Raw genomic sequence first — 21122 nt, forward strand, 5'->3', positions numbered from 1 at the left:
GATCGAATTGCGAACAGAACAACACTTTTTTTATTGCTTAATCATGCTCCAATGGCTTATGAATGACACATCTCTTTGTGAATATGATCAGACAACCGCACATAGAGAGAAGAAGATTACATAAAAAGAACAAGCAAAAAAAAATCGAAATTACGGATTAAAAATTATTTAAAAGTAATTTTTCAACACAAAAACAGATGTTTCTACCACAATTCTCGTCATTCGTCGTCATTATTTGCCATCATCGCATAACAAGTTGTTATTTCGCATTTGCGAGTTTTTATGTTATTTACATGTTGTGGCTTCCCTTTTCAAAACAACAAATTATTTGTTGTGACGAGCGAACGAACGAAAGTATTAAAACATTTTCCCTTTCTGTTTATTTTGCGTCGTTCTCGTTCGCTGTATATTCGGTAAATTCTCCCACAAAATGCGTTTTGTGTGCCATATCAGTGTTTTGCTGGAAGCGATGTTATTTGCACAACTTATTAAATGGTATTTTTCGGCGTGTGTGTTCGCCAAAAAAAAAACATTTATTTCGATTCCATTAAATATCAAGAGAAGAATTTTTAATTACTTTTCTAATCAGTTTCGTACCTACTCAAGGCGAGCTATTAATCACATCGCTCGATTGAGTGAACGAGAAAAATGAGGAGAAATACCAAAGTATGAAGGAGAAATGAAGCGGTAACGAATTGTTCAATACGCAAAATAGTTGTGAGGAATTTTTCATAGAATTCTCGACGGAGGCATTGGTTTTGAAAAGTTAGAGGAATTTTCAATGAAGCGTGATTTTTGCTTTTCTGTTGAATGGAGACGGTTGGTTATCTTTTGTTGGAAATATTAATTTTTTATGCTTGGTTTGGATTAATTGAAATAGATTTTTCATACCAGACAACTCCATTTTTTGATTTTTACAGATTTCATCCCAATGCAAATTTAAAATTTTTGACCCAATGCACATTTTGAAAATTTTAGAGACATGATTTTTTAATATTTAAAAAAATATTTCAAGAACGTCAATTTTTAAGCAATTTTTTAAAGTTTGTGTATCAAATTTTGTTTAAAATTATTAAATTAAATAAATAAATAATTTAAAAAAAATGAATAATTAAAAAAAAATTAAATAAAAAAAAATATTATGGACATGATTTTTTAATAATTTAAAAAAAATATTTTGAGAACGTCAGATTTTGTTTGAAAGTAAATTTTCATTTAAAAAAATAATTAAAAATTAAAATAAATAATTAAAAAAAAAAATAATTAAAAATAAGCTTAGAATAAGAAAATTAAATTTATAAAATAATTACTTGAAGGTAATTAAATAATTTAATTTGTCGAAAATATTACCATTTTACGATTTTCAATAAAATTCTCAAGAAAATTTGAATCAATAATATTTTAATAACTTTTCATATAAGAGCAAATTTACCTTTTTACCCATAAAATTAACGTCTGCAATTCGTGGAATCGATTTTCTTCAATAAATTTTAGTACTTTTGACATAAAATTCAACAATTTTAATTGAAAATGTCTGTTGTAATTTTAACAAGAGAAACTTCTCTTGTCACTCATACTTTTATGATAATTACAACCACAATGATTTTTTTTTCTACCTGATGATAAAATCCAGATAAAATAATTTTTATGAATTAAATTGTCACAGGATGTCTTAAAAATGAAAAAAAAACTTACAACTTTCAGCCTCCCGTTTGGCATTGAAGCTAAATAGAACAGAAAATTACATTAAATATTCAAAAAACCATTACAAGAACGAAATATTATTTTTTTCTGCGTAAATAAAAAATTATTATTATTACCATCATGAATGTAGAGAATTTTGTTCCGAGAATTTTTTAATGAGTTTTTTTTTCATTTTTTTTTTTTTTTTTTTTTGATCTGATGATGCTGACTATAAATAATTTCCCTTCTGCCAAAAAAGGCTTCAATACATTTTTTTTATGAATATTTTTATTTATAGAATTATTATTCTCGTTGCAAAGTCAGACCTTGAAGGGATGGCAAATAATGAGCAAAATCATTCAAAAAAAAAATGTAAAAAATTGTCGGAATAATTTTGCAAAGTACATAACTGAAGACTCGTTTCAACATTTACATGTCCCTTGAGATATTTCGTTTGAATGATGCTTGTTAACCCAATCGTGGCATAAATTTTTTGGAGCACGTGCCAAATTTGTCAATCAAGATGAAAATCTGAATGGATAGCAATCAACTTTGATGCCTTTTTTCGAGTCTCCTCTGTCGTCGTCTATTTTTGAGTAGATTGATCGATTTTTTGGTTAACACTTTCAATAAAATAGTAGGCTGGTCAATTTTGACAGATTCCTAAAAATTAAAATGTAAAAAAAGTAAAATTTTAAAATTTGTGAGAAAAATCAATCAAAATTTACCATGTCATGCGGAGTGTGTTCCAAATTTACTGTTTTTTGTGGAAATAATTCTTTATTTTCGCATTCAAAATTATTTCTCTTCATTTATGGATTAAGCGAAATTGTGAGAAAAATTATTTTTTTTTAATCCTGAGATCTTTTAATTTAATTGCTTTTAAGTTTCAACGTTTGTATGAACTTTATCACGTTTTGGACTTCAGAAGTGAGTTAAATCCAGAGCCTCGTTATAATGTACCAATCACGTTCGAAGGAAGAAATATGGGAGTTTCAAAACTTTATTTCGGAATTGCATTGGCAGTTTTGAAACTAAAATGGACTGTTAGTGCGTTGACGGAATTGTGCTATGTGGGTATTAAATAATTAATTTTTTTTTATAAATTTTATTTTTTTTTTTTAAGAAAACTAAAAATAATTTAGTTTAAAAAAATCTTACAGTTAGAAATTTTTTAATTTGTTTTTTTTTTATTATTATTTTTTTTTAATTCTAAATGTTTAAAAAAAATTTAAAACTCAAATAAATCCTTTAAAAAAAAAAATAATTTTTTTAAAAAAATTTTTTTAAATAAAGTTTAATTTCTTTAAAAAATTTAAAAAATTAAAAAATAATAAAATTCATTCATTTTAAAAAAATCTTAAAGTAAAAAATTTTTGAAAATTTCTTTTAAAAATTAAAAAAAATTTTTTTATAAAAAATATTTTTTAAAAATTAAATTTCTTAAAAAAATCAGGTATATTTCTTTAAAAAAATATTAAAAAAAAATAATTAAAAAAAATAAAGATTTAAATTTTAAAAAGATTTAAAAAAATAAAATTTCTTTAAAGAAAAAATATCTAAAAACTTAAAAAAAAATTAAAATTCTTTTAAAAATGAAAACATTAAATTAAAATTAATTTAAAAATTATAAAATTTAATTAAAATCATAATTTTTCCAAATTTTAAAAACTTACATAATTTTCAATTCCAATTTTAGGATTTAATTGACCCTCAAGCATTTCTCATTTCAACAACTATCTTCGCCATTTCATCCATTTATGACTTTCTCACCGCACAAATACGATTTTTCATCGAAAAAGGAGACGCCCGGCAATTTTTAATAGAAAATCTACTTTTTCTCTTGCACATATTTGTTACCTTGCATCACATTTGTCACTTCCATGCGTTATTTTGCGGCAACGACGAGAAAGGATAACGAGAAGATAAAAAAAAAATTGAAAAATAGAATTCTAAATAAAAAAAAATATAAATAACTACTCGATGCACAAATGTATCAATTTCCACAAGCAACAAGACTTGTTCGTTATTTCTCACTTATTTGTTGCAAAGGAAATTTATTTCTGGCTTTAGTTTTCCTGTCGCTCGTGTTTCTCTGCTCTTTTGTCGTCTTTTTATTCAACACCTGACTGTTCATTTTTCATCTCGTTCTCCGGTGTCGACGACAACGATGACAATAAATGAACATAATTTCCGTATTTCTACCTTTTTTTTCAAATCATCCCCCAACAAGTTGCTATTTATAGCACATTAGCAAATATCGTGCTGTGAGAGCACAAAAAAAAACACCTGAAGGTGACGACTAAATGTACTTCAATTAAATTTTGTTGTTCTTCTTAAACTTTTATGATTAAATTGTGAAAAATGACAAAAGAAGGAAATTATTTACTTTATTTTATGGAGCGAGAAAGGAAATTGGCTTGAAATTTCGAAGATTTATTCGGATTTGAAACGAAAATACGCAATTTACATAAAGAAAAATCCATTTCAAGACTTAATGCTGCGGAAAAAAATCTGTCGGATAAAATCATAAACAAAACAGACGTTTCTCAAATATTTGATGAGATAAATAAATATTATTGTCTGAAAATCATATTTTTCGGATTTCCTTCTTCTTTTTCGTATCCTTCGTTTTTTTTTCGAAGACGCCTTGATGTTTGCTTTTCATTCAGCTCCAACCAATATCGCGTACGTGACTCCATTCCGTCATAAAAATAACATTTTTCTCTAATTTCTCTGTTTGCTGCGGGAATTAGTGCGGTATGGCATGAGCATGTAAATCACATCTCTTCACATGACAACACGAGTAAGCAGGCATCGTCAAAGCGAGTCTCGAGCAGACGACGAAAAACAAATATTACATCGTTTTACTTTTATCTTTGAACATGTGTGAGGATGTTCTCTTTTTGCTGCTTTTTTGTGTGAAATCATAACATAAAAGACAGCAAGTATGAGGATTTTCATTTTTCTTCTATTGAAGCTGTGAAGGCAGGTTAGTTTTTTTTTTTTTGAGAAAAATAAAATGAGAAAGAGGCTGTTTTTGATTGTAATTTGCTCATAAAAGTCATTTTTTGTGGAAAAATTTGTTGGGAAGTAAAAATTGTCAATTTCGAAGAAAAATGCGGTTATGCGGTAAGAAAAAATTGGTAAGAAATGAAAAATTTTGTACAATCAAACCAAAAGTAAATTTTTAATTTAAAAAATCCTTTACAAAAAGAAAAGGGATGCCAATTTTTCAAATTTTCTCAATTTCGAAGAAAAATGCGGTTATGCGGTAAGAAAAAATCGGTAATTAATGAAAAATTTTGTAAAATTGAACCAAAAGTCAATTTTTAATTGAAAAATCTTTTCAAAAGAAAAAGGATGCCAATTTTCCGCCTGATCAAACACTTCAAATCAAATTTTCCCGCCAATTCAAGAATTTTTTTTTTTGTTACCTTCTTTCAGTAATTTTCTAATACGGAAGTAAGTGTCTTTCTCCCCTGTATTTCAAGGCAAGCAACTGGTTGTGACACGTGAAAGTGCTTACGTACGAAAAACAAATTTATTGTTCTTTTTCCTTTGTATTTCAGGCTTTTTAAAAGATTACATTTATCCAGCATGAGCCCGACATAAAAGCAGACAAATCTTTTTCCTTCTCGTCCCGCAAATAATGGAAAACTTGAGATAGACAGACAAATATTTACTCATCTGTTTGATTTGGGCAAATTTTGGGAACAAAGGGAATCGATTACTTGGCATGAAATTTTCCTTCGACAACAAAGTTTAAGAGAAATTTATACCTAAACTTAATTGAAAGTAATTGCACCCAAAAATAAACTTCAAGTTCCGAGAAAAGACTCACACACACATACACAAAAAGTGAGTAAGGCAAAAAGCAACAGATTGTAGTAATGCTCACTTTTTTATATAAAAGGACAATTATCGTACCTTTCGTTTTTGCAAATGTCTTCTCGTGTTTTTTTTTATCGTTGTGTGTGTTTACCCGACTTCAATTTTCCTCAGTTTTTTACTTTGCATTACCTTCATGAAAGAAAAACTTTTTTTTTGTATATTTTTCCCTTCAAACAATTTTCTGATATAATATTTTTCGTGTATGTTTCTCGGGTACTGAGAGGAAAAATTTAATCAGCTTGTTTTCTTTTTATGAACATCTTATGGGATGGGCAAAAATGTAAATTTAATTTGAATTTTATTCGCTGGAAGTGAATTCAAATGAGAAAATTAAATCCTGATTGTCTTAAGTTCTCGTCATAACCGCCAACATCCTCTCACTCGATTTTTCTCGATGGCTTTTATTATTACAAAATATAATAAGTGATTGATGCTTCTTGAATTCACGCTCGAATGGGTTGTCAATGTGTTCAGAGATAGAAACAAATAAAAAAAAATAATGATCAATCATGAAAAACGTGTGGTTTGTGGCTCTTCTCTTCATTATATTTATGCGCATCCATTCAATTTCCTCTTTATTTATCTCATTTCAGACAGATAAGCGAACACTAATGAATTGAATCATCAGTATATCGATATTCCATCAAGAGACGAAAAATAAAATAAAAAAAGAGGCAAAAGAAAAAGTGCAATAAATTATATTTATGACTCGAATTGAACGAACAATGGACTCGAGCATAAATCAGGTGTAATAACGTACGAAACTCATCATCGATTCGAACTTGATATTTATGCGATAAGGAAACGGCGATAAATAAAAGTGCTGACTGTTGAAAAAAAAATCAAATGAATGAATAAAATGCCGTCGACGTCGTCAGTGCAGGAGCCTCCAGAAACGCCGAGTAGCGGCAATGATGGGAATAGCAGCGTACATGAGGTAAGTGAAAACATTTAAATTATTGTCCTTGAATTTTTTGTTGAAATCTATAATTATGAGAAATAGCACATGAAAGAAGCATTAAACTACCTGTAAAAAAAATTTCAGTTAGTGACAAGTTTTCATAATGAAAGGTCAGAAAAAATCTAAAACTAAAACCAAACCTCTCGAACCGTTAGAGACTTTTCGTCAAATTCGGTTGCACATGAATTACGTTGTTTATCCGGCAATGGGAAATTATGTTATGGACGAGAATTGGGTTTGGTATTGGCGCCCCTCTTTCATCCTGTTTTTGAACGTGTTAATGATAATATTGTCTCTTTACGATACCTTCACAAATCGCCATGATTGGATGCATTTGGTCTTCGCAGGATGTCTTATGCCATATGAAGTTATGGGATTGGAGCGTTTGTGGTTGGTTAATAATGTGAAGAAACCCTTTTTCGCAATGTACGGCGATATGGATAGATACGTTGAGAAATGGGAACAGGATCCTGAAGTATTTCCAATTCTTCAATGGTACTTTCGAGTTTTGAAGTACATCGTATACTGTTGCTCTGCTATTTTTATCTTCGTTGGATGCTTCGTGATGACAGGATCTGTCGTAGTTTATTATTTCATAACGGGCAAAATGGATTTGCTACTTCCTGTGTTTATACCGGGTCTTGATTACCATTTGCATCCCGGATTCGACATTCATATTGTGTTTCAAACATACATTTGCTTTCTCACAACTTGCGGATTTTCGGTTTTCATTAATTCAATGATTGTCGTTCTCGTATTGGCATGCGCTGAAGCCGATATTATCATGTTGAAGGAAGAAAAATTGGAAAAACTTTTAAAAAGAAGTCCTAAAAGTAATAAAATTAATCCAGCTTTGAAGGAAATCTACTTACTTCATCAGGAGATGCTCAAACTGGTTGATAACATTGAAAGTATGTGGTCAATTCAGCAACTTTCGGATCATCTAATTTTTGGCGCGCAAATCATACTTGTACTTTATATCGTTTTATCACAATTTTGGTTACCCGGATACTTTATGATTGTCTGTGCTCTTTTTATCATCTTTGCCATCGATTTATTGGGAACGATAGTTGAAGTGAAATTGGACAAGTTACTCATCAAGACGTATGATGTTCCATGGTACTTGTTTTCTGTCAAGAATCAAAAGGAATACAAGTTCTTTTTGCAAAATGCTCAAAATACTACAAGATTAACATTACGCAGTGGACCTCCTTTGAACTTGGATACGTTTGTACGATTCTGCAAAGGAATCTATTCGTATTTGATGGTTTTACGAGAAACAACTTAAATTACTTCATTTTTTTTTGCAAAACACTTGATATCAAATATGTATGATAGTTTGATAATATTTCAGCTGAACTTTATAATTCTGTGAAAATTTTATAGCACGTGCAATTTGCATTAAACACCTTTAATTTGTTTCACATGAATTGATTTTTTCAATCGCATATAAGTTTTGTCAGTTGTGAATTTTGCTTCAACATGACAAGGCAAGATATTGAAAAACCATCGTCAGTTTTTCTGTTTCTGAAACTAAAAATCCTTGCAAAAGTTTCATTTATCATCGCCAAAGATTACATCACTAACGAAAATTGGAAGTTGAACTTATATTACATCCATACAATTTTCGTTACAATTATTTGCACGACCTTATTCATCTTGGAAGGATTCAAAGTTCGTCAAAACCTTAATGAGTTGTTATATGTTGTTTCCTTCTTGTTGTACGGCGTGTTAGGTTTGAATCGTTTGTTCGTAACTTATTTAACTCACAGAGAGTTCTACCAAATGATCATACGAATGGAGAAATTCATCAAAGAAATGGAAAAGGATCCATCGTTATTGGAAATTTTATCAGGATACATGTTCACGAGCAAAAAAATCCTTCTTATTGCTCTTGTGATATTCTTTGTTGGAGGATTCGTGATGATTGTTTCGCCAGTTTTGCTGTATCTCATCTCAGGGCGTATGGAATTGGTTATACCAATTAAAATACCTGGCCTGAATTATAAATCGCATCCTGGATACGAAATTCATAGCATCTTCGTATCATGGGCAATCGTGGTAATGGTTATCGGTTTCTATCTGTTCACGTTTTGCATGTTTCTTTCGTTGGTTATGACCTGTGCTTGGGCCGACATCATTTGCGAAAAGGAACGTCAATTGGGTAAACTCTTGAAAACAGGATCTGAAAAGAAAGTCTCTAAGAAGAAAAAGAATTGACAAATGTTTAAAAGCAATTTACAAGTTACATCAAGAATTGATCCAAATATTAGACAATATGGAAAATAGTTGGTCAACTTCTCATTTAATCGATCATCTTGTCTTTGGAGCTCAGATAATTCTTGCGCTTTTTATTTGTTCGCAGTACTTTTGGTTTCCGGGATATTACATGTTGGTAACAGGAGCTTCAATACTCTTCGCAATCGATATGTTGGGAACGATTGTTGAAGTTAAACTTGAAAACATTGAAAAAGAGACTTATAATATTCCATGGTATTTGTTATCAGTTCGAAATCAGAAGGCTTTATGTTACTTGTTGGCAAATACGAAACGAACAGAACGATTATCCTTGAAAGGAGGACCTCCTTTGAACTTGAATACTTTTGTGCGTCTCTGTAAAGGAATTTATTCGTATTTAATGATTCTACGGAAAACTATTTAGATTTTTTTTGTTATCTTAAAAAATCTTAAAAAATTAAAAATTAATAAAAATAATTTTAAAAAAATATATAATTTTTTTAATAATTATAAGTTTAAATAATTTTTAATTTTTTAAAATTATTTTCGATATTTCATCACTAATTTTAAATTTTTTCTAATTTTTTTTAATTTTTTTAGATGCCAAAGGATCTCGTGAAGGCTCAAGAAATCATCGACGAGCTACGTCTCAAATGTCGCGTACAAACGGAACAAATTCTCGCATGGAAAAAAGCTTATTCAATTCAGGTAAGTCCATTTATTATTTTAACAAAATTCCAAGAATCAAATGAGCTTGAGACAGAAATTGATGGATATAGCTCTGATTGATTTCCAATCGCTTACGAAAATGCATCGACAAGTGCGACGTACATCTATTAAGTTAAATGGAGAAGCCTGTTCTTCAAATCATTAATCATGAAAGCACTTTTCAAGATTAATTTTTAATCAATCAACTTCAGCTCGTATGAAGGTAGTTTGAACGTAAAAATGTTATAAAAATAGATACGTGATCTGTCCATTTTTGTCGTTAGCAAAACTTTAATCCGACTAACAGGGTTTTTTTTGTGTAACATTTAATGGAGAAAAAGGGACATTGTACTTTTATAAGCTTAAAACTATTAAATGAACAAAAAGGGAGAGAAAATCAGATAAAAGTTTATTTTTTCAACAATCGCATTAAAATTTTATTTTTAAAGGACTAAGATGAAAAAAGGTCAAAAATCGCATTACTTGTGTTTTGTTTAGAATTGTTTCTCAAAAAAAAAAAAAAATAAATAAAAATTCATTTCATGATCGATTTAGCTGATTGAATTTAGTTCGCGAGTTTCGTGTTGTCAACCGATGAATTTCTTTCGCTTGCAAATATTTCCATAGAATATTTAATTCAAATCACGTAACTAGAACAATTCCCGTCGGAGTTAACTTTTTTAATACGAAAAACAATGGATGGAAGAAAAATCGTGTGAAACGGTGACGAGGACAAAGTTTTGACTGTTTTATGTCTCTATTAAAAGTGTTTTCTAACTAAACTCGATGCCGAAGCAACAAGGAGCTTTCATTACAGCAACACTTAATTTATGGGACACGCAAGTTTGAGCAACGATTAAACGTTTTGAGTTGTATTTAATTAATGTTCTGAAGGAAAAAAGGGAATTTTTTTAGAGTTCAGAAAATTTTTCTTGATGATCAAAGAAAAAAATTGTCAATTTGATTTTTTGTCGAAGTTAAAAAAAGTTTTTAGATTTTTTTTTTTTTTTTTGAAATGTAGAAAAAAATTCTTTTTAATTTTTTCATTAATTTTTTTTATACTTTAAAAAAATATTCGTTTAATTCTTAAAAAGATTTAAAAAATTAACTTTAAGATTTTTCAAAAATTAAATTTAAAATTTTAATAAAAATTTTCTCTTTATTTTAATTAATAAAATCTCTCAAAGAAATAAATAAATCAATTAAAATTCTAATTTTCAAAATAATTAAAAAAAAAATCCTGAACAAATTTTAAAAAATTTCAAATATTTTAAAGTAAAACGAAAAACTTTGAATAAATTTCAAATCTCAAACATTTTCAAATTATTTTTTAAAAATTTAATTAATTAAATTTAAATTAAATAATTACTATTAAATTTTAATTTAAATTTCTTTTAATTAAATTAATTTAAAAGAAAATTTTTTTGATTTAAAAAAAAATATAAAAATTAAATGAAAATATTAAAAAGATTTTTTTTACATTTCGAAAGAATAAAAAAAAATTTCAAAAGTATTTTTCAAATAAATTTTAAAAAATAAATAAATTGTAAAATAATTTAAAATAAATTAAAGTAAATTAAAATAAATTAATATAATTTAAAAATAAAAATTTAAAAAAAAATTAAATAAAAATTTAAATAAAAATTTAAATAAAAATTAAAAAAAAATTTAAAAATTATCCTGAAAACTCCTGATAAAAATTTGCTTTAATATTAAAGTTCATGTTTAATTACTTACAATTTTTTCTTTATATTTTTTTTATAATTCTGCGTACTAATTTCATGCACTGTTAATTTTTTTGCCACTTTTTTAAAGTCACATCAAACACCTACTTAACAAGCAATGTCACACAAACCGACACTTAATGTTAATGAATTGCCGCTAAATTATAAGAAATTACACTTCTTGTCGTTCATTCTCTTTTCCTCTTCTAAGCGCTCTTTTGCGTTCCTTGTATTATTATCCTCTGCTGGCAAACCCCCTTTTTGACATTGACAAAGGATAATAAGGAGCGGAAAAGAAAGGATTTAACAAGATAAAATTTAAACAAGTTTCACAAAGACATACGGAATGAAGGTCTAACTCTATTTTAACAAAATAATTGTTCGGCACAATCAAAATTATATTAGCATTTTGTTTTTGTCTCGGTCTTTTTTCAGAAAATTTACTCGACGAGCTGCAGGTGCAAACATTTTCTCGTTACACGAAGCACTCATTCGTGAAATAATTTATTTGTCTGTTGTTGGTTTCCATTTCTCTCACTTTGTATCCTTTTCAACAACAACAACAACAACTTTTGCAAAACACGAAGGTGCTATTTGTTGCAATTTTCTTTTATAAATATTTTCCTTTTTCTCCTCGTTTAACTTGAGCGTCGTTCAACTTGGCGGAGAAACTGCAACTTTTTTATTGTTATTAATGTCATCTCATTTTTCTCTCGTGTGAGTCACTTTACTGCGAAGTGTTAATAGAGCTCTCGAGACAAATTTTTGTCGCAAAAAAAAGTGCATTAATGTCCCCAAAATTAATCTCCAGACACCTTCAAACATCGTTTCCCAAGGCTTCGACCTTTTTTACATTTTTTTTTTATTTCGATCGTCTCTCGTTCGGTCATTTGTTTTATTTTTCATTTAAAAAAAAAACTTTTTTTTGTTGTTTTGCGCAATTTTTCTGATATTTATCTCACTTAATTCTCGCTTTTCATTGTTTGCTCGTCTGGATGTGGTTTTAGTTCGCGTTTAAAATTTTTCATACATTTTTTAGCGAGCAAACAAGGTTCATGTGACAACCATATATTTTTTTTTGTTTGCTCTCGAGATTAATTGTGCATTTATTTTTCACTCGCATGGCAAATTTATATCTGAGGGAAAAAAGTTTTATTTTTTCATGTAAAAAGTTGAGATAAACATAAAACTGTTGATTCAAAAAGAAAGTTTTCTTTAAACAAAAAAAAAAGAATTCTGAAAGAGAAACATGAAAAAATAATAATTAAAAACAAGGCGTCTCCATTGAAAAAAATTAAAAATTTTCTTTGAAGAATTTTTTAATCATATTTTATATTAATTAAAATATTAATTTAAAAAATGTAAAAAAAAACTTAACATCTGGTTTTAAAGTAAAAAAAAATATCTGAAATTAATTCAAAAAAAAAAATAAATTAAATGTTAAATATTTTTAATTTTATTTTTATTAATTAATTTATTTAAATTTTTTATCATTTTTTTTATTTTTTAAAAAAATGTTTAAGATTTAATTCAAAAACAAGAAATTTATAAAAAAAATTTTGAATTAATTTCCAAAAATAATTTTTAAAAATTTTAAGAATGGAAATTAATTAATTTTTTTTTATAAATTTCTTGTTTTTGAATTAAATCTTTAAATTTTTTTTTAAAATATAAAAAAATTATCAAAAATTTAAATTTTAAAAATTATTAAAAATAAAATAAAATAATTTTAAAGGATTTCGTCTTAAATCTTCTTCAAAATTTAAATTTATGAAATTTAAGAAAAAAAAATAAGAAAATTTTAATTTTTTAAAAAATTTAAAACATTTAAAATTAAAATTTATGAAAATTTTTCATTAAAAGAAATTAATAAAAAAATCATATTTAAAATTTTAATTTATTTATTAAATTAAAATAAAATTAATGTTTAAAAAACTCTTAATCCTTCAAAATTTTGAAAAAATTAAAGAAATTGAAGAATTAAAATTTAAAAAAAAAACTTTTCACTAAAAGAAAGTAATTAAAGTTTAAAATTATTATTTTAATATAAAATCTGTTTGACACGTGTTTGTCTCTCATTCCCCTCGTGTAAAGAAAAAACTTTTAAACAGGTGCAATCTCGCGGTATCAATCATGTTTTAACGACTTTTGAACGACTTGACAATCGCCCAATGTAAATTGTCGATAAAATTTTAGCACTTCTTTTCTGCTTCTTTGTATTTTTTATGTCAACTTCTGAATAAGAAAATATTGAAAGAATGTCCCTTTTGGGCTTTGCGTTGTTGTTGTTGCTTCTTTGTCGTCATTTTATGTCTCTTTCTACCTTTTTGTCCCATCTTTCCTCTCACGAATAATTTTTTTTTTTGTTATTACTCCATAAAAAATTCCGGTTTATGTCTTTTTTCTTTGTTTGTTAATGTACTCGTGTCCTGTTTTCATTTCGTGTTATTCTTTTCCGAAGCATGGAGAAAAGTGAAAATGAAGTGTTTAACAATGAAAAATTAAAATATATTTTGAAACCATCCTGCGACAACAAAAAAAGATGAATTTTATCGAAAAAGTTTGTCTTGTTTCTTTTTTTTCTTCTTAAAATGGAAATTTTTCTCTGTATCGTCGTCACATGGCAAAACAAAAGTCTCAACTTGTGAACAAGAAACTTTTCACTTTTAAACCATTATGTTTTAACTATTGTGGTGCAAAATGTGGTTCGATAACGTCTTGGAGAACTTTTCTCTCTTTAGTAAATTTTAGACAATGCAACTTTTTTTTCATTGTTGCGAATTTCCTGCAATTTTCTTCATTTTTCTCGTTTTTTGCTCCGTTTAACGTGAAAAATCATGAAAATCTGTTGCCTAATTTACTTTTATTGTTACGTCTTGCGTTTTTCACATTTTTTTTTAACCGCAGGGAATTTTCTCGAAACCGCCAACGCTTTATGACAACAAGTAAACTGTTGATGAGAGTCGTTCAACCACAAAAACGATGAGATTCTTTTTCTTCTTCTCCCAAGTGCTCTTGAATACTTTTCGAATAAATCTCTTGCATGTCTCGGTTCTCATTCTTCCGTTTCTAAGGACGAAGCAAATGCCGAAAAAATGGTCCATTAATATCATTTACCGTCGTCGCTTCGTGTGTACCTTTAACAAAGTTAATGATGTGTGTTGTGCCGAGATATTCTTATCGTGCGTCGTTTCCGTTTCTTGTTCACATCAAATATTAACGAGGTTCCATTTTTTCGTTCAATTTGGGTTATTTACTTGCCTTGCTTACCGTTTCTTTTGTTTGACTTGAAGGATTTTTTTACAAGAGTTTTTTTTTAGTTTAATGAATAAATAAAAGTAATGAATTTTTTAAACAATTGAAGATTAAAAATAGAAATTTTTGTGTTATTTTTTTACCATTTTAAGTTTTTTCAATGAAAAAAATAAATTTTGGAAAATTTGCTATTTTCATTTCTTAAATAGTTGATAAAATTCTTTGAAATATTATTTTTTTTATAATTTAAACCTGAAAAAAAAAATTTTACTTTTAATTTAAAAATTTATTTAAAATATTTTTTTTAGAAATTAAGTTTAGAAGAAAATAAATAAATAATAATTAATTTTAAAAATTAAAATATTTTATGATTTTTTTCATAAAAATTAAGATATTTTTTTTAAAGAATTTTTATTTATACTTTTTAATATTTTTAATAATATTTTTTTTTTCATGAAAATTTACAATTTTATTAATTAAATAAAAATTATATCTTGAAAATTAAAATTTTAATTTTTAACAAAATTTTTATTTATTTTTTTTTTTTTTAATTAATTAAAAATTATTTTTTTTCTTTTAATTTTATGAAAATTATCTTGATAATTTTATTTTTAAAAAAAGTTTTTATTTTTTGAAATTAATTAAAAAATTTTAAAAAAAATCTTTTAATTTAATGAAAACATCGTGAAAATTTTACCAAAAGAAAAATGTCACTCAAAATAAATGTCAAAGACCTCCAAAAAGGACTGAAATCTGTCTCCGAACCTTTCATTCGAACAACTCCCATGACAATTTACTTAACGTTTTTCATGCCAACATGCAATCTTGATAATGATTTCTTGGCGCTTGTGCTTTACTTTGCTTGTGCTGGGTAGAAAACGGACTGATTACATTATTTATAAATGAATGTGTGAATTATTCGTGGATGATGTCTGTCTCTCGTGTGTTTGTTTTCTTTGTATGTAAAATTTTTGTGGAGCTTCTCACACTTTTTGCTGCTTGGCATGAAAGTGAGCGTGTGCGGAAAACACCAAGTGTCCTCATAAATTATTAATATTTCGCTTTTGCTGTGAAAATGTGTGAAAAATGACAAAAATTTGTTTTTTTATGGAAAAAATAAAATAAAAATAATAAAAAAAAAATTAAATTAATTGAAAAATTTAAAATTAATTTAAAATTATTTTTTTAAAAAAAAAAAAAAATAAATAAAAAAAAATTAAATAAAAAATGAATTAAAAATATAAAAAAATAATTTAAAAATATTTAAATTAAATTTAAAAAAAATAAATTAAATTTAAAATTAATTTAATAATAAAAAATGAATTAAAAAATATTAAAATTTAATTTAATTAAATTAAAATTAATTAATAAAAAATTTGAAATTAATTTAATTTTAATTTAAAATTTTATTTTTTTTTATTAAAAAAAAAAATTAATGGAAAATTTAATGTAAATTTTTTTTTCTTTTCAGAATGAGCAACATTACCGCGAACAAAAAGCCAAAACGGACCAACTCAATTATCTGACGAGTCAATTGCTGTTGTTAGAATCCAAGTTAATTAAAAAACAGAAACAAATCGCCAACCTCCTGTACCAAAGGGAACTCACGATTTTCCGCCAACAAAAAATAATTGAGTCACTTTCGTCGCGTCTCATCGATCACGGGATTCTCGATCCAAACTCTCTTGATGTCACAACGACAGATTTAGACTCTTTGAATGACTCCGACTCCGCTGTCGTTCTCGAAGACATTGACTCCGACACCTGCAGCGGCTCCATTGGTCTCATGAAGCAACGTCGTTCGAACGACAGCGTCACAATTGTTCGTTCCATTTCCGATGCGATCGAGACAAATTTGAAATACGGCAACACACGACGCTCAAATTGCTTCTTGCGACGCCCCGACATCCTCGAAACCGTTTACAGCGTCGAAGAAGACTCGGAAAATCAGCAACAGAATCAAGACAAGTCCGACGTGATGGAAAAACGCGACAAATTCAAGAATCGAACGTTGCATCGTGTCGAAACGGATTGCTCGGATGACAATGAATTAGCGCACGATGATTCGACGCCAACGCCCGCCGTCGTCGTTGTCGAGAGGAATTGTGTGAGTGAACAAAATACGCCCGTGAAGGAAAAATATTCGCAGAGGAACGTTCAACAACCACCGCCGCCGCAGCAAATTTGCTACAATCGCGTCATGTCGAACCATCGAGCTGTCACCAAAGTCAAAGACGTCAAATACAAACGCATCAACAAGGCAAAGTCAAAAAGTCTCGAGGAGCTGCGGGGACGTCTACGACATTGGGTCGAACGGGGCGTCAGTAGTTTGAACTCGCAAGATCATCATGCGGCGCCGCAACAAGCGCAAGCTTATGCCTGACAAGTTCCTAAAAGCTCGCATTCCCGTCAAAGTTTCTGAGGTTTGAGAAAGGGTAAGATACCCATTTATGTGTAAAAAATAAATAAATCAACAATGCTTGTGATAAAAATGGCTCTAAAATAAATATAAATGTGCTTAAAAAATAAAATTAAACAAAAATTACCTTTTCTCCGACAACAACTCGAACATATCACTTAAACTAAGAACTAACAAGGTTTCATTAATTATTTTTTCCGCTTGACAAATTTTTTTCTTTGCATTTTCTTACCTGTCAGGGAAAAATATTTTTTTCTGTGTGAAGAAGTCGTGTAATGAATTGCTCAACTCTTTAATCGCATTAGTTGGAAATGTGGATCTGCTCGCTTTTAATCCAAAAGAAAAATATTAATAATAAGAGAAAAAGGGATTATAAAACTTATTAGCAGTAATGTTGGATGAAGATATGGAAAATTGAAGCTTACCTTAATAAAATAGGGGATGAGTAATTTTTTGTTGAGTTGGAAAGTTTTCATCTGCTTTTGAAGGATTTGAAGTATTTATTTAATTAAACGTTGATGGAAATATTAAATGTTTTTTTTTTATTTTTTTTTAATGAAAAATTAAAGCTAAAAATTTTCTGATGAATGATTTTTATAAAATTTAATTTTTTTGTAAATTATAAAATATTTTTATATTAAAAAATTTGAAATTATATCCAAAAATATTCTAATGAATAATTTTTAAAATTAAATTTAAAAAAAAAATTTAAAATTAAAAAAACTTAAAATTTTTTAAAAATATTTTTATATAAAAAAATTTGAATTTTAATATTTTTTTATTTTTAAATTTTCGAAATTTTATGAATTTAATTTTAAAAAATAATTTCACAAATATAAAAAAATAAATTTTTCAAAAAAATATTTTTCATATTAACATATTAAAATTTTAACATTTTTAATTTAATTTTTTTTAATTTACGAATTTTTGATTAAATTTAAATTTTAATTACAAAAAAAATTATTAAATTTTTTAAAAATCAAAAAAAAAATAAAAAAAATTTAAAAAATTCATGTTAAAACTGAAAATCCCTTTTTCATCATTTTATCCTTTAAATTTTTTAATCCTTTATTCAAAACAAACAAAACTCCCTAAAACTAAACAAAAACCAACTTAAAACAAACAATTACCTTTTACGCCTCAAACTATCCATTTCATTAAATTTCTATTCCATTTCCATGAGAGTTGTTTATTTGCCAAATCTCCCAATAGATTAGAGAAAATATTTGTAAACGAAGAAAACTTGTCAACATACATGGGCTTGAACAATCAAAATTAACTGCGTTAGTGAATTAGAAAATAAAATAAATAGCTTTTTGTAAATAATATAAATTAAAAATAAATAAAAATTAATTTAAAATAAATAAAAAAAAATAAATGTCGTACTCTGAATTGTTTGGATACTCCTTTTCTCGCGATCCTTGAAAACTGCTTAAATTGAAAAAAAATAAAATAAAGCATTTATACGAAAAAAATATTAAATTTAGCTGAAAAAAAGAATAAATTTTAAGTTTAATTTAATTTAAAAAAATTATTTATATTTTTTGTAAACTTTCTGTAAAAATAAAAATAAATTATATGAAAATGAGTGTAACTTATAAAAAGATATCAAATAAAAATAAAATGAAATAAATTAAGATAAAAGTTTTTAATTAAGAGACCAAGAAATTTAAAAAAAGGTAAGATCTTCAAATTTTCTAACCTCAAAATATAATTAATTTAAGGATATACCCAATAAGTCGAAAAAATTTAAATCAATTTTTAAAAAAATATAAAATTAAATAATAAAAATTAATTTAAAAATTAATTAAAATAAATTAAAAAATTAATTAAAATAAATTTAAAAAATTAATTAAAATTATTTTAAAAAATAATTAATTAAAAAATAAATTTTTAAATTAAAAAATTAATTAAAAATAATTTTAAAAAATTTAATTAAAATTAATTTTCAAAAATTCAATTAAAATTAATTCCAAAAAAAATTTTTAGCTAATTAATAAATTATTTTTTTTTACTCTTAATTAAAATAAAATTTAAAAAAATAAATAGTTTCTTCAAAAAACTTTTTTTTTCACATTCAAAATTTATTTTGGCATACATTAATTTATATATTTTTTTATATTATTTTTTTATTGATTTTATCATAATATGGCGTGTTTTTTTCAAAATTTTGTTTAATTCAATTTTCAAAAAGAACTTTTTTAAACAAATGAGCAAAAAATAAATTAAATTTTTCAAATTTTTTGTAATATTTTTCGTAATTTTCTTCATTTTTCATTAAATTCGAGAGTTTAGATCCCTGTTTATCGTTAATTTAATTAATTATTTATTTTTTTTTTCATTGACTGACTGTTTTCTTATTCTTAACATTAATTTTTGTTTCTTCAACAGAAAGACAAATACCCATCAATTGGCGGCAAAACTTCGTACATCGCATATTTCCATGTCCAACTTCTCGCCAGTGCTTCAAATTTCGGGCGTTCTTCTTCGTACATCGTTCCTAACGCCGGCTCCATGCAAATTTGCGTAAACGGATCCGTAAGTAAACTTTGCACCGATAACAGTAACTTTGAGATGCCAAGCGACAACAGCCAATTATGATTGATAATGTCGATACCAATATCGCCGTGCCGCGAAACATTCGGATGAATAATTTTCGTGAGAAATCTCACTTTGGGCGCACTCATCGGATAATTTGCCGGAATGATGATGTACAAGAAGAATTTTCCGCCTTCATATGGCGAACCAGCAGGTCCGAGAATCGTTGCTTGCCAATGCGAAAGTTGCTCATCCAATGGCATCGCACTAATTCCCTCCGAAGCATCGAGATGCAAGCTTTTTAGGTCTTTTCGCAAGTGACTTGTGCGAAAATGAAAGTTGTTGACTTGCGGAAGCGGCGCTTTTAGAGCCATTTGGATCAAACAAGTGCGACAAAAACAGGAACTCATTAAAGCGGAATACATCTAAAAATGGAAAATAATTAAAAAATGTTGAAAATTGAAGAAAAAATTAAAAATTTACATGTAACCAATTCGGAATCGTGGAAATTTGTTGAAAAAGAGGCCATCTTTCTCTCGTATATCGTTTCCACATGTGTTGCGTCGTGTGAACCTCGAGAATTTTTTTCCATTGTTTGCACGTTTGCCCGACACTGCAAAGTGAAATGTCATCCAAATGCGAGAAAATTGTCAAAAGCACTTCGACAGGCAGCGCACAAACATCTTTCATCTCATCCTCGTCAACAACTTCCTTCACTTCCGGCTCTTCCGCCAACAATTCAAGCAAAATATTCAAATTTCGCGGCGCCGGCGGATCAGGACGTTGCGCAACGGCAAATTCATCTTCCGCATCGTCTTCGTTGTCGGATTGCTCCCGATTGTCACTTTTGTTCTCCTCGGGCTCGTCATTTCCGCTGTCCTCGTCATCCGAATATTTCGTGACAATGTTCTCCGCTTCCGCTTCGGGCACCGAGGGAAAAACAAAAGCATGGCAAACTTGACACAGCGGCTCTGAAAAGTTTGGTCCATAATATCCGTTGCAAATCCAACAAGTGTCGGCATTCTACGAAGAGATAATTTAGTACAAAATACGAAGCGATCGATAAAAACTTACCGCAAACTCAAAAGTCGCACAAAATGACTCGTACTCCAAATCGTAGTACATTTCCTTCTCGTAACGCGTCTCGAAATCCTTGTTCGTGCAACCTGTCGCCATTTTTGAGGCCGATTCGTGCAGGAAAAACTCCTTAAAATTAGGGAAAAATCTTCTTGGGCGACTGCTTGTTTATTGTTTTGAATTGTTATGAAAATCGCCATTCGCTAATTCAAGCAAAAAATGTCAAATTTATCATTTTAGATCGTCTCAAAAAAGATCTTAACGATTTTCGCGCCAAAAGCGGAAAGGGAGGGAACCATATTGAATTTTAAATTTAAAATTTTTTTAAATTCGTTTTATTTGAATTTCATTTGAACTCAAATTGAGATAAAAATCAATTTTAATTAATCCAAGCCAAGCATATTATTTTTTATATATTTAAAAAAAAATATTTTTTATATATTTAAATATTTTATTATTATTATTTTTTATATTAATATTTTTTAAATAAAATAAAATTTTTAAATAAAATTAAATTTTTTTTTTTATTTTTAAATTTTATTTTTATATATTTTTATTTTTTTTTAAATATTTATTTCTTTTATTGTATTTTTTTTATCGATTTTAGGAACGAAAAATCTTTTTT

General features: G+C 27.3%; 2 protein-coding genes across 2 annotated transcripts; one reads left to right on the forward strand and one right to left on the reverse strand.

The window, feature by feature from the left end:
* Nucleotides 1–2690: 2690 nt before the first annotated feature.
* On the forward strand, nt 2691–16868 carry LOC134831912 (uncharacterized). Its single transcript, XM_063845752.1, has 5 exons — nt 2691–2756; nt 6171–6514; nt 9377–9484; nt 15935–16583; nt 16632–16868. The coding sequence occupies exons 2-5, from the start codon at nt 6428–6430 to the stop codon at nt 16844–16846; spliced, it is 1059 nt and encodes a 352-aa protein (XP_063701822.1). The 5' UTR covers nt 2691–2756; nt 6171–6427; the 3' UTR covers nt 16847–16868.
* Nucleotides 16869–18952: 2084 nt separating this feature from the next.
* LOC134830299 (uncharacterized) lies at nt 18953–20668 on the reverse strand. Its single transcript, XM_063843726.1, has 3 exons — nt 20495–20668; nt 19904–20443; nt 18953–19845 (listed from the first exon to the last, which is right to left on the reverse strand). The coding sequence occupies exons 1-3, from the start codon at nt 20594–20596 to the stop codon at nt 19267–19269; spliced, it is 1221 nt and encodes a 406-aa protein (XP_063699796.1). The 5' UTR covers nt 20597–20668; the 3' UTR covers nt 18953–19266.
* Nucleotides 20669–21122: the final 454 nt, after the last annotated feature.

The sequence above is a fragment of the Culicoides brevitarsis genome, chromosome 2, assembly GCF_036172545.1.
Source record: "Culicoides brevitarsis isolate CSIRO-B50_1 chromosome 2, AGI_CSIRO_Cbre_v1, whole genome shotgun sequence".
In the NCBI taxonomy this organism is placed as follows: Eukaryota; Metazoa; Arthropoda; class Insecta; order Diptera; family Ceratopogonidae; genus Culicoides; species Culicoides brevitarsis.

Bases quoted from the DNA above. Each gene is read 5' to 3' on its own strand.
- LOC134830299 (XM_063843726.1), bottom strand. From the start codon at position 20,596: ATGGCGACAGGTTGCACGAACAAGGATTTCGAGACGCGTTACGAGAAG. The intron at 20,444-20,494 runs GTAAGTTTTTAT...ATCTCTTCGTAG, and splicing joins GTGCGACTTTTGAGTTTGCG to AATGCCGACACTTGTTGGAT. The intron at 19,846-19,903 runs GTAAATTTTTAA...TTCCATTTTTAG, and splicing joins CGATTCCGAATTGGTTACAT to ATGTATTCCGCTTTAATGAG.
- LOC134831912 (XM_063845752.1), top strand. From the start codon at position 6,428: ATGAATAAAATGCCGTCGACGTCGTCAGTGCAGGAGCCTCCAGAAACG. The intron at 9,485-15,934 runs GTAAGTCCATTT...TTTTCTTTTCAG, and splicing joins AAAAAGCTTATTCAATTCAG to AATGAGCAACATTACCGCGA. The intron at 16,584-16,631 runs ATACGCCCGTGA...TTCAACAACCAC, and splicing joins GAATTGTGTGAGTGAACAAA to CGCCGCCGCAGCAAATTTGC.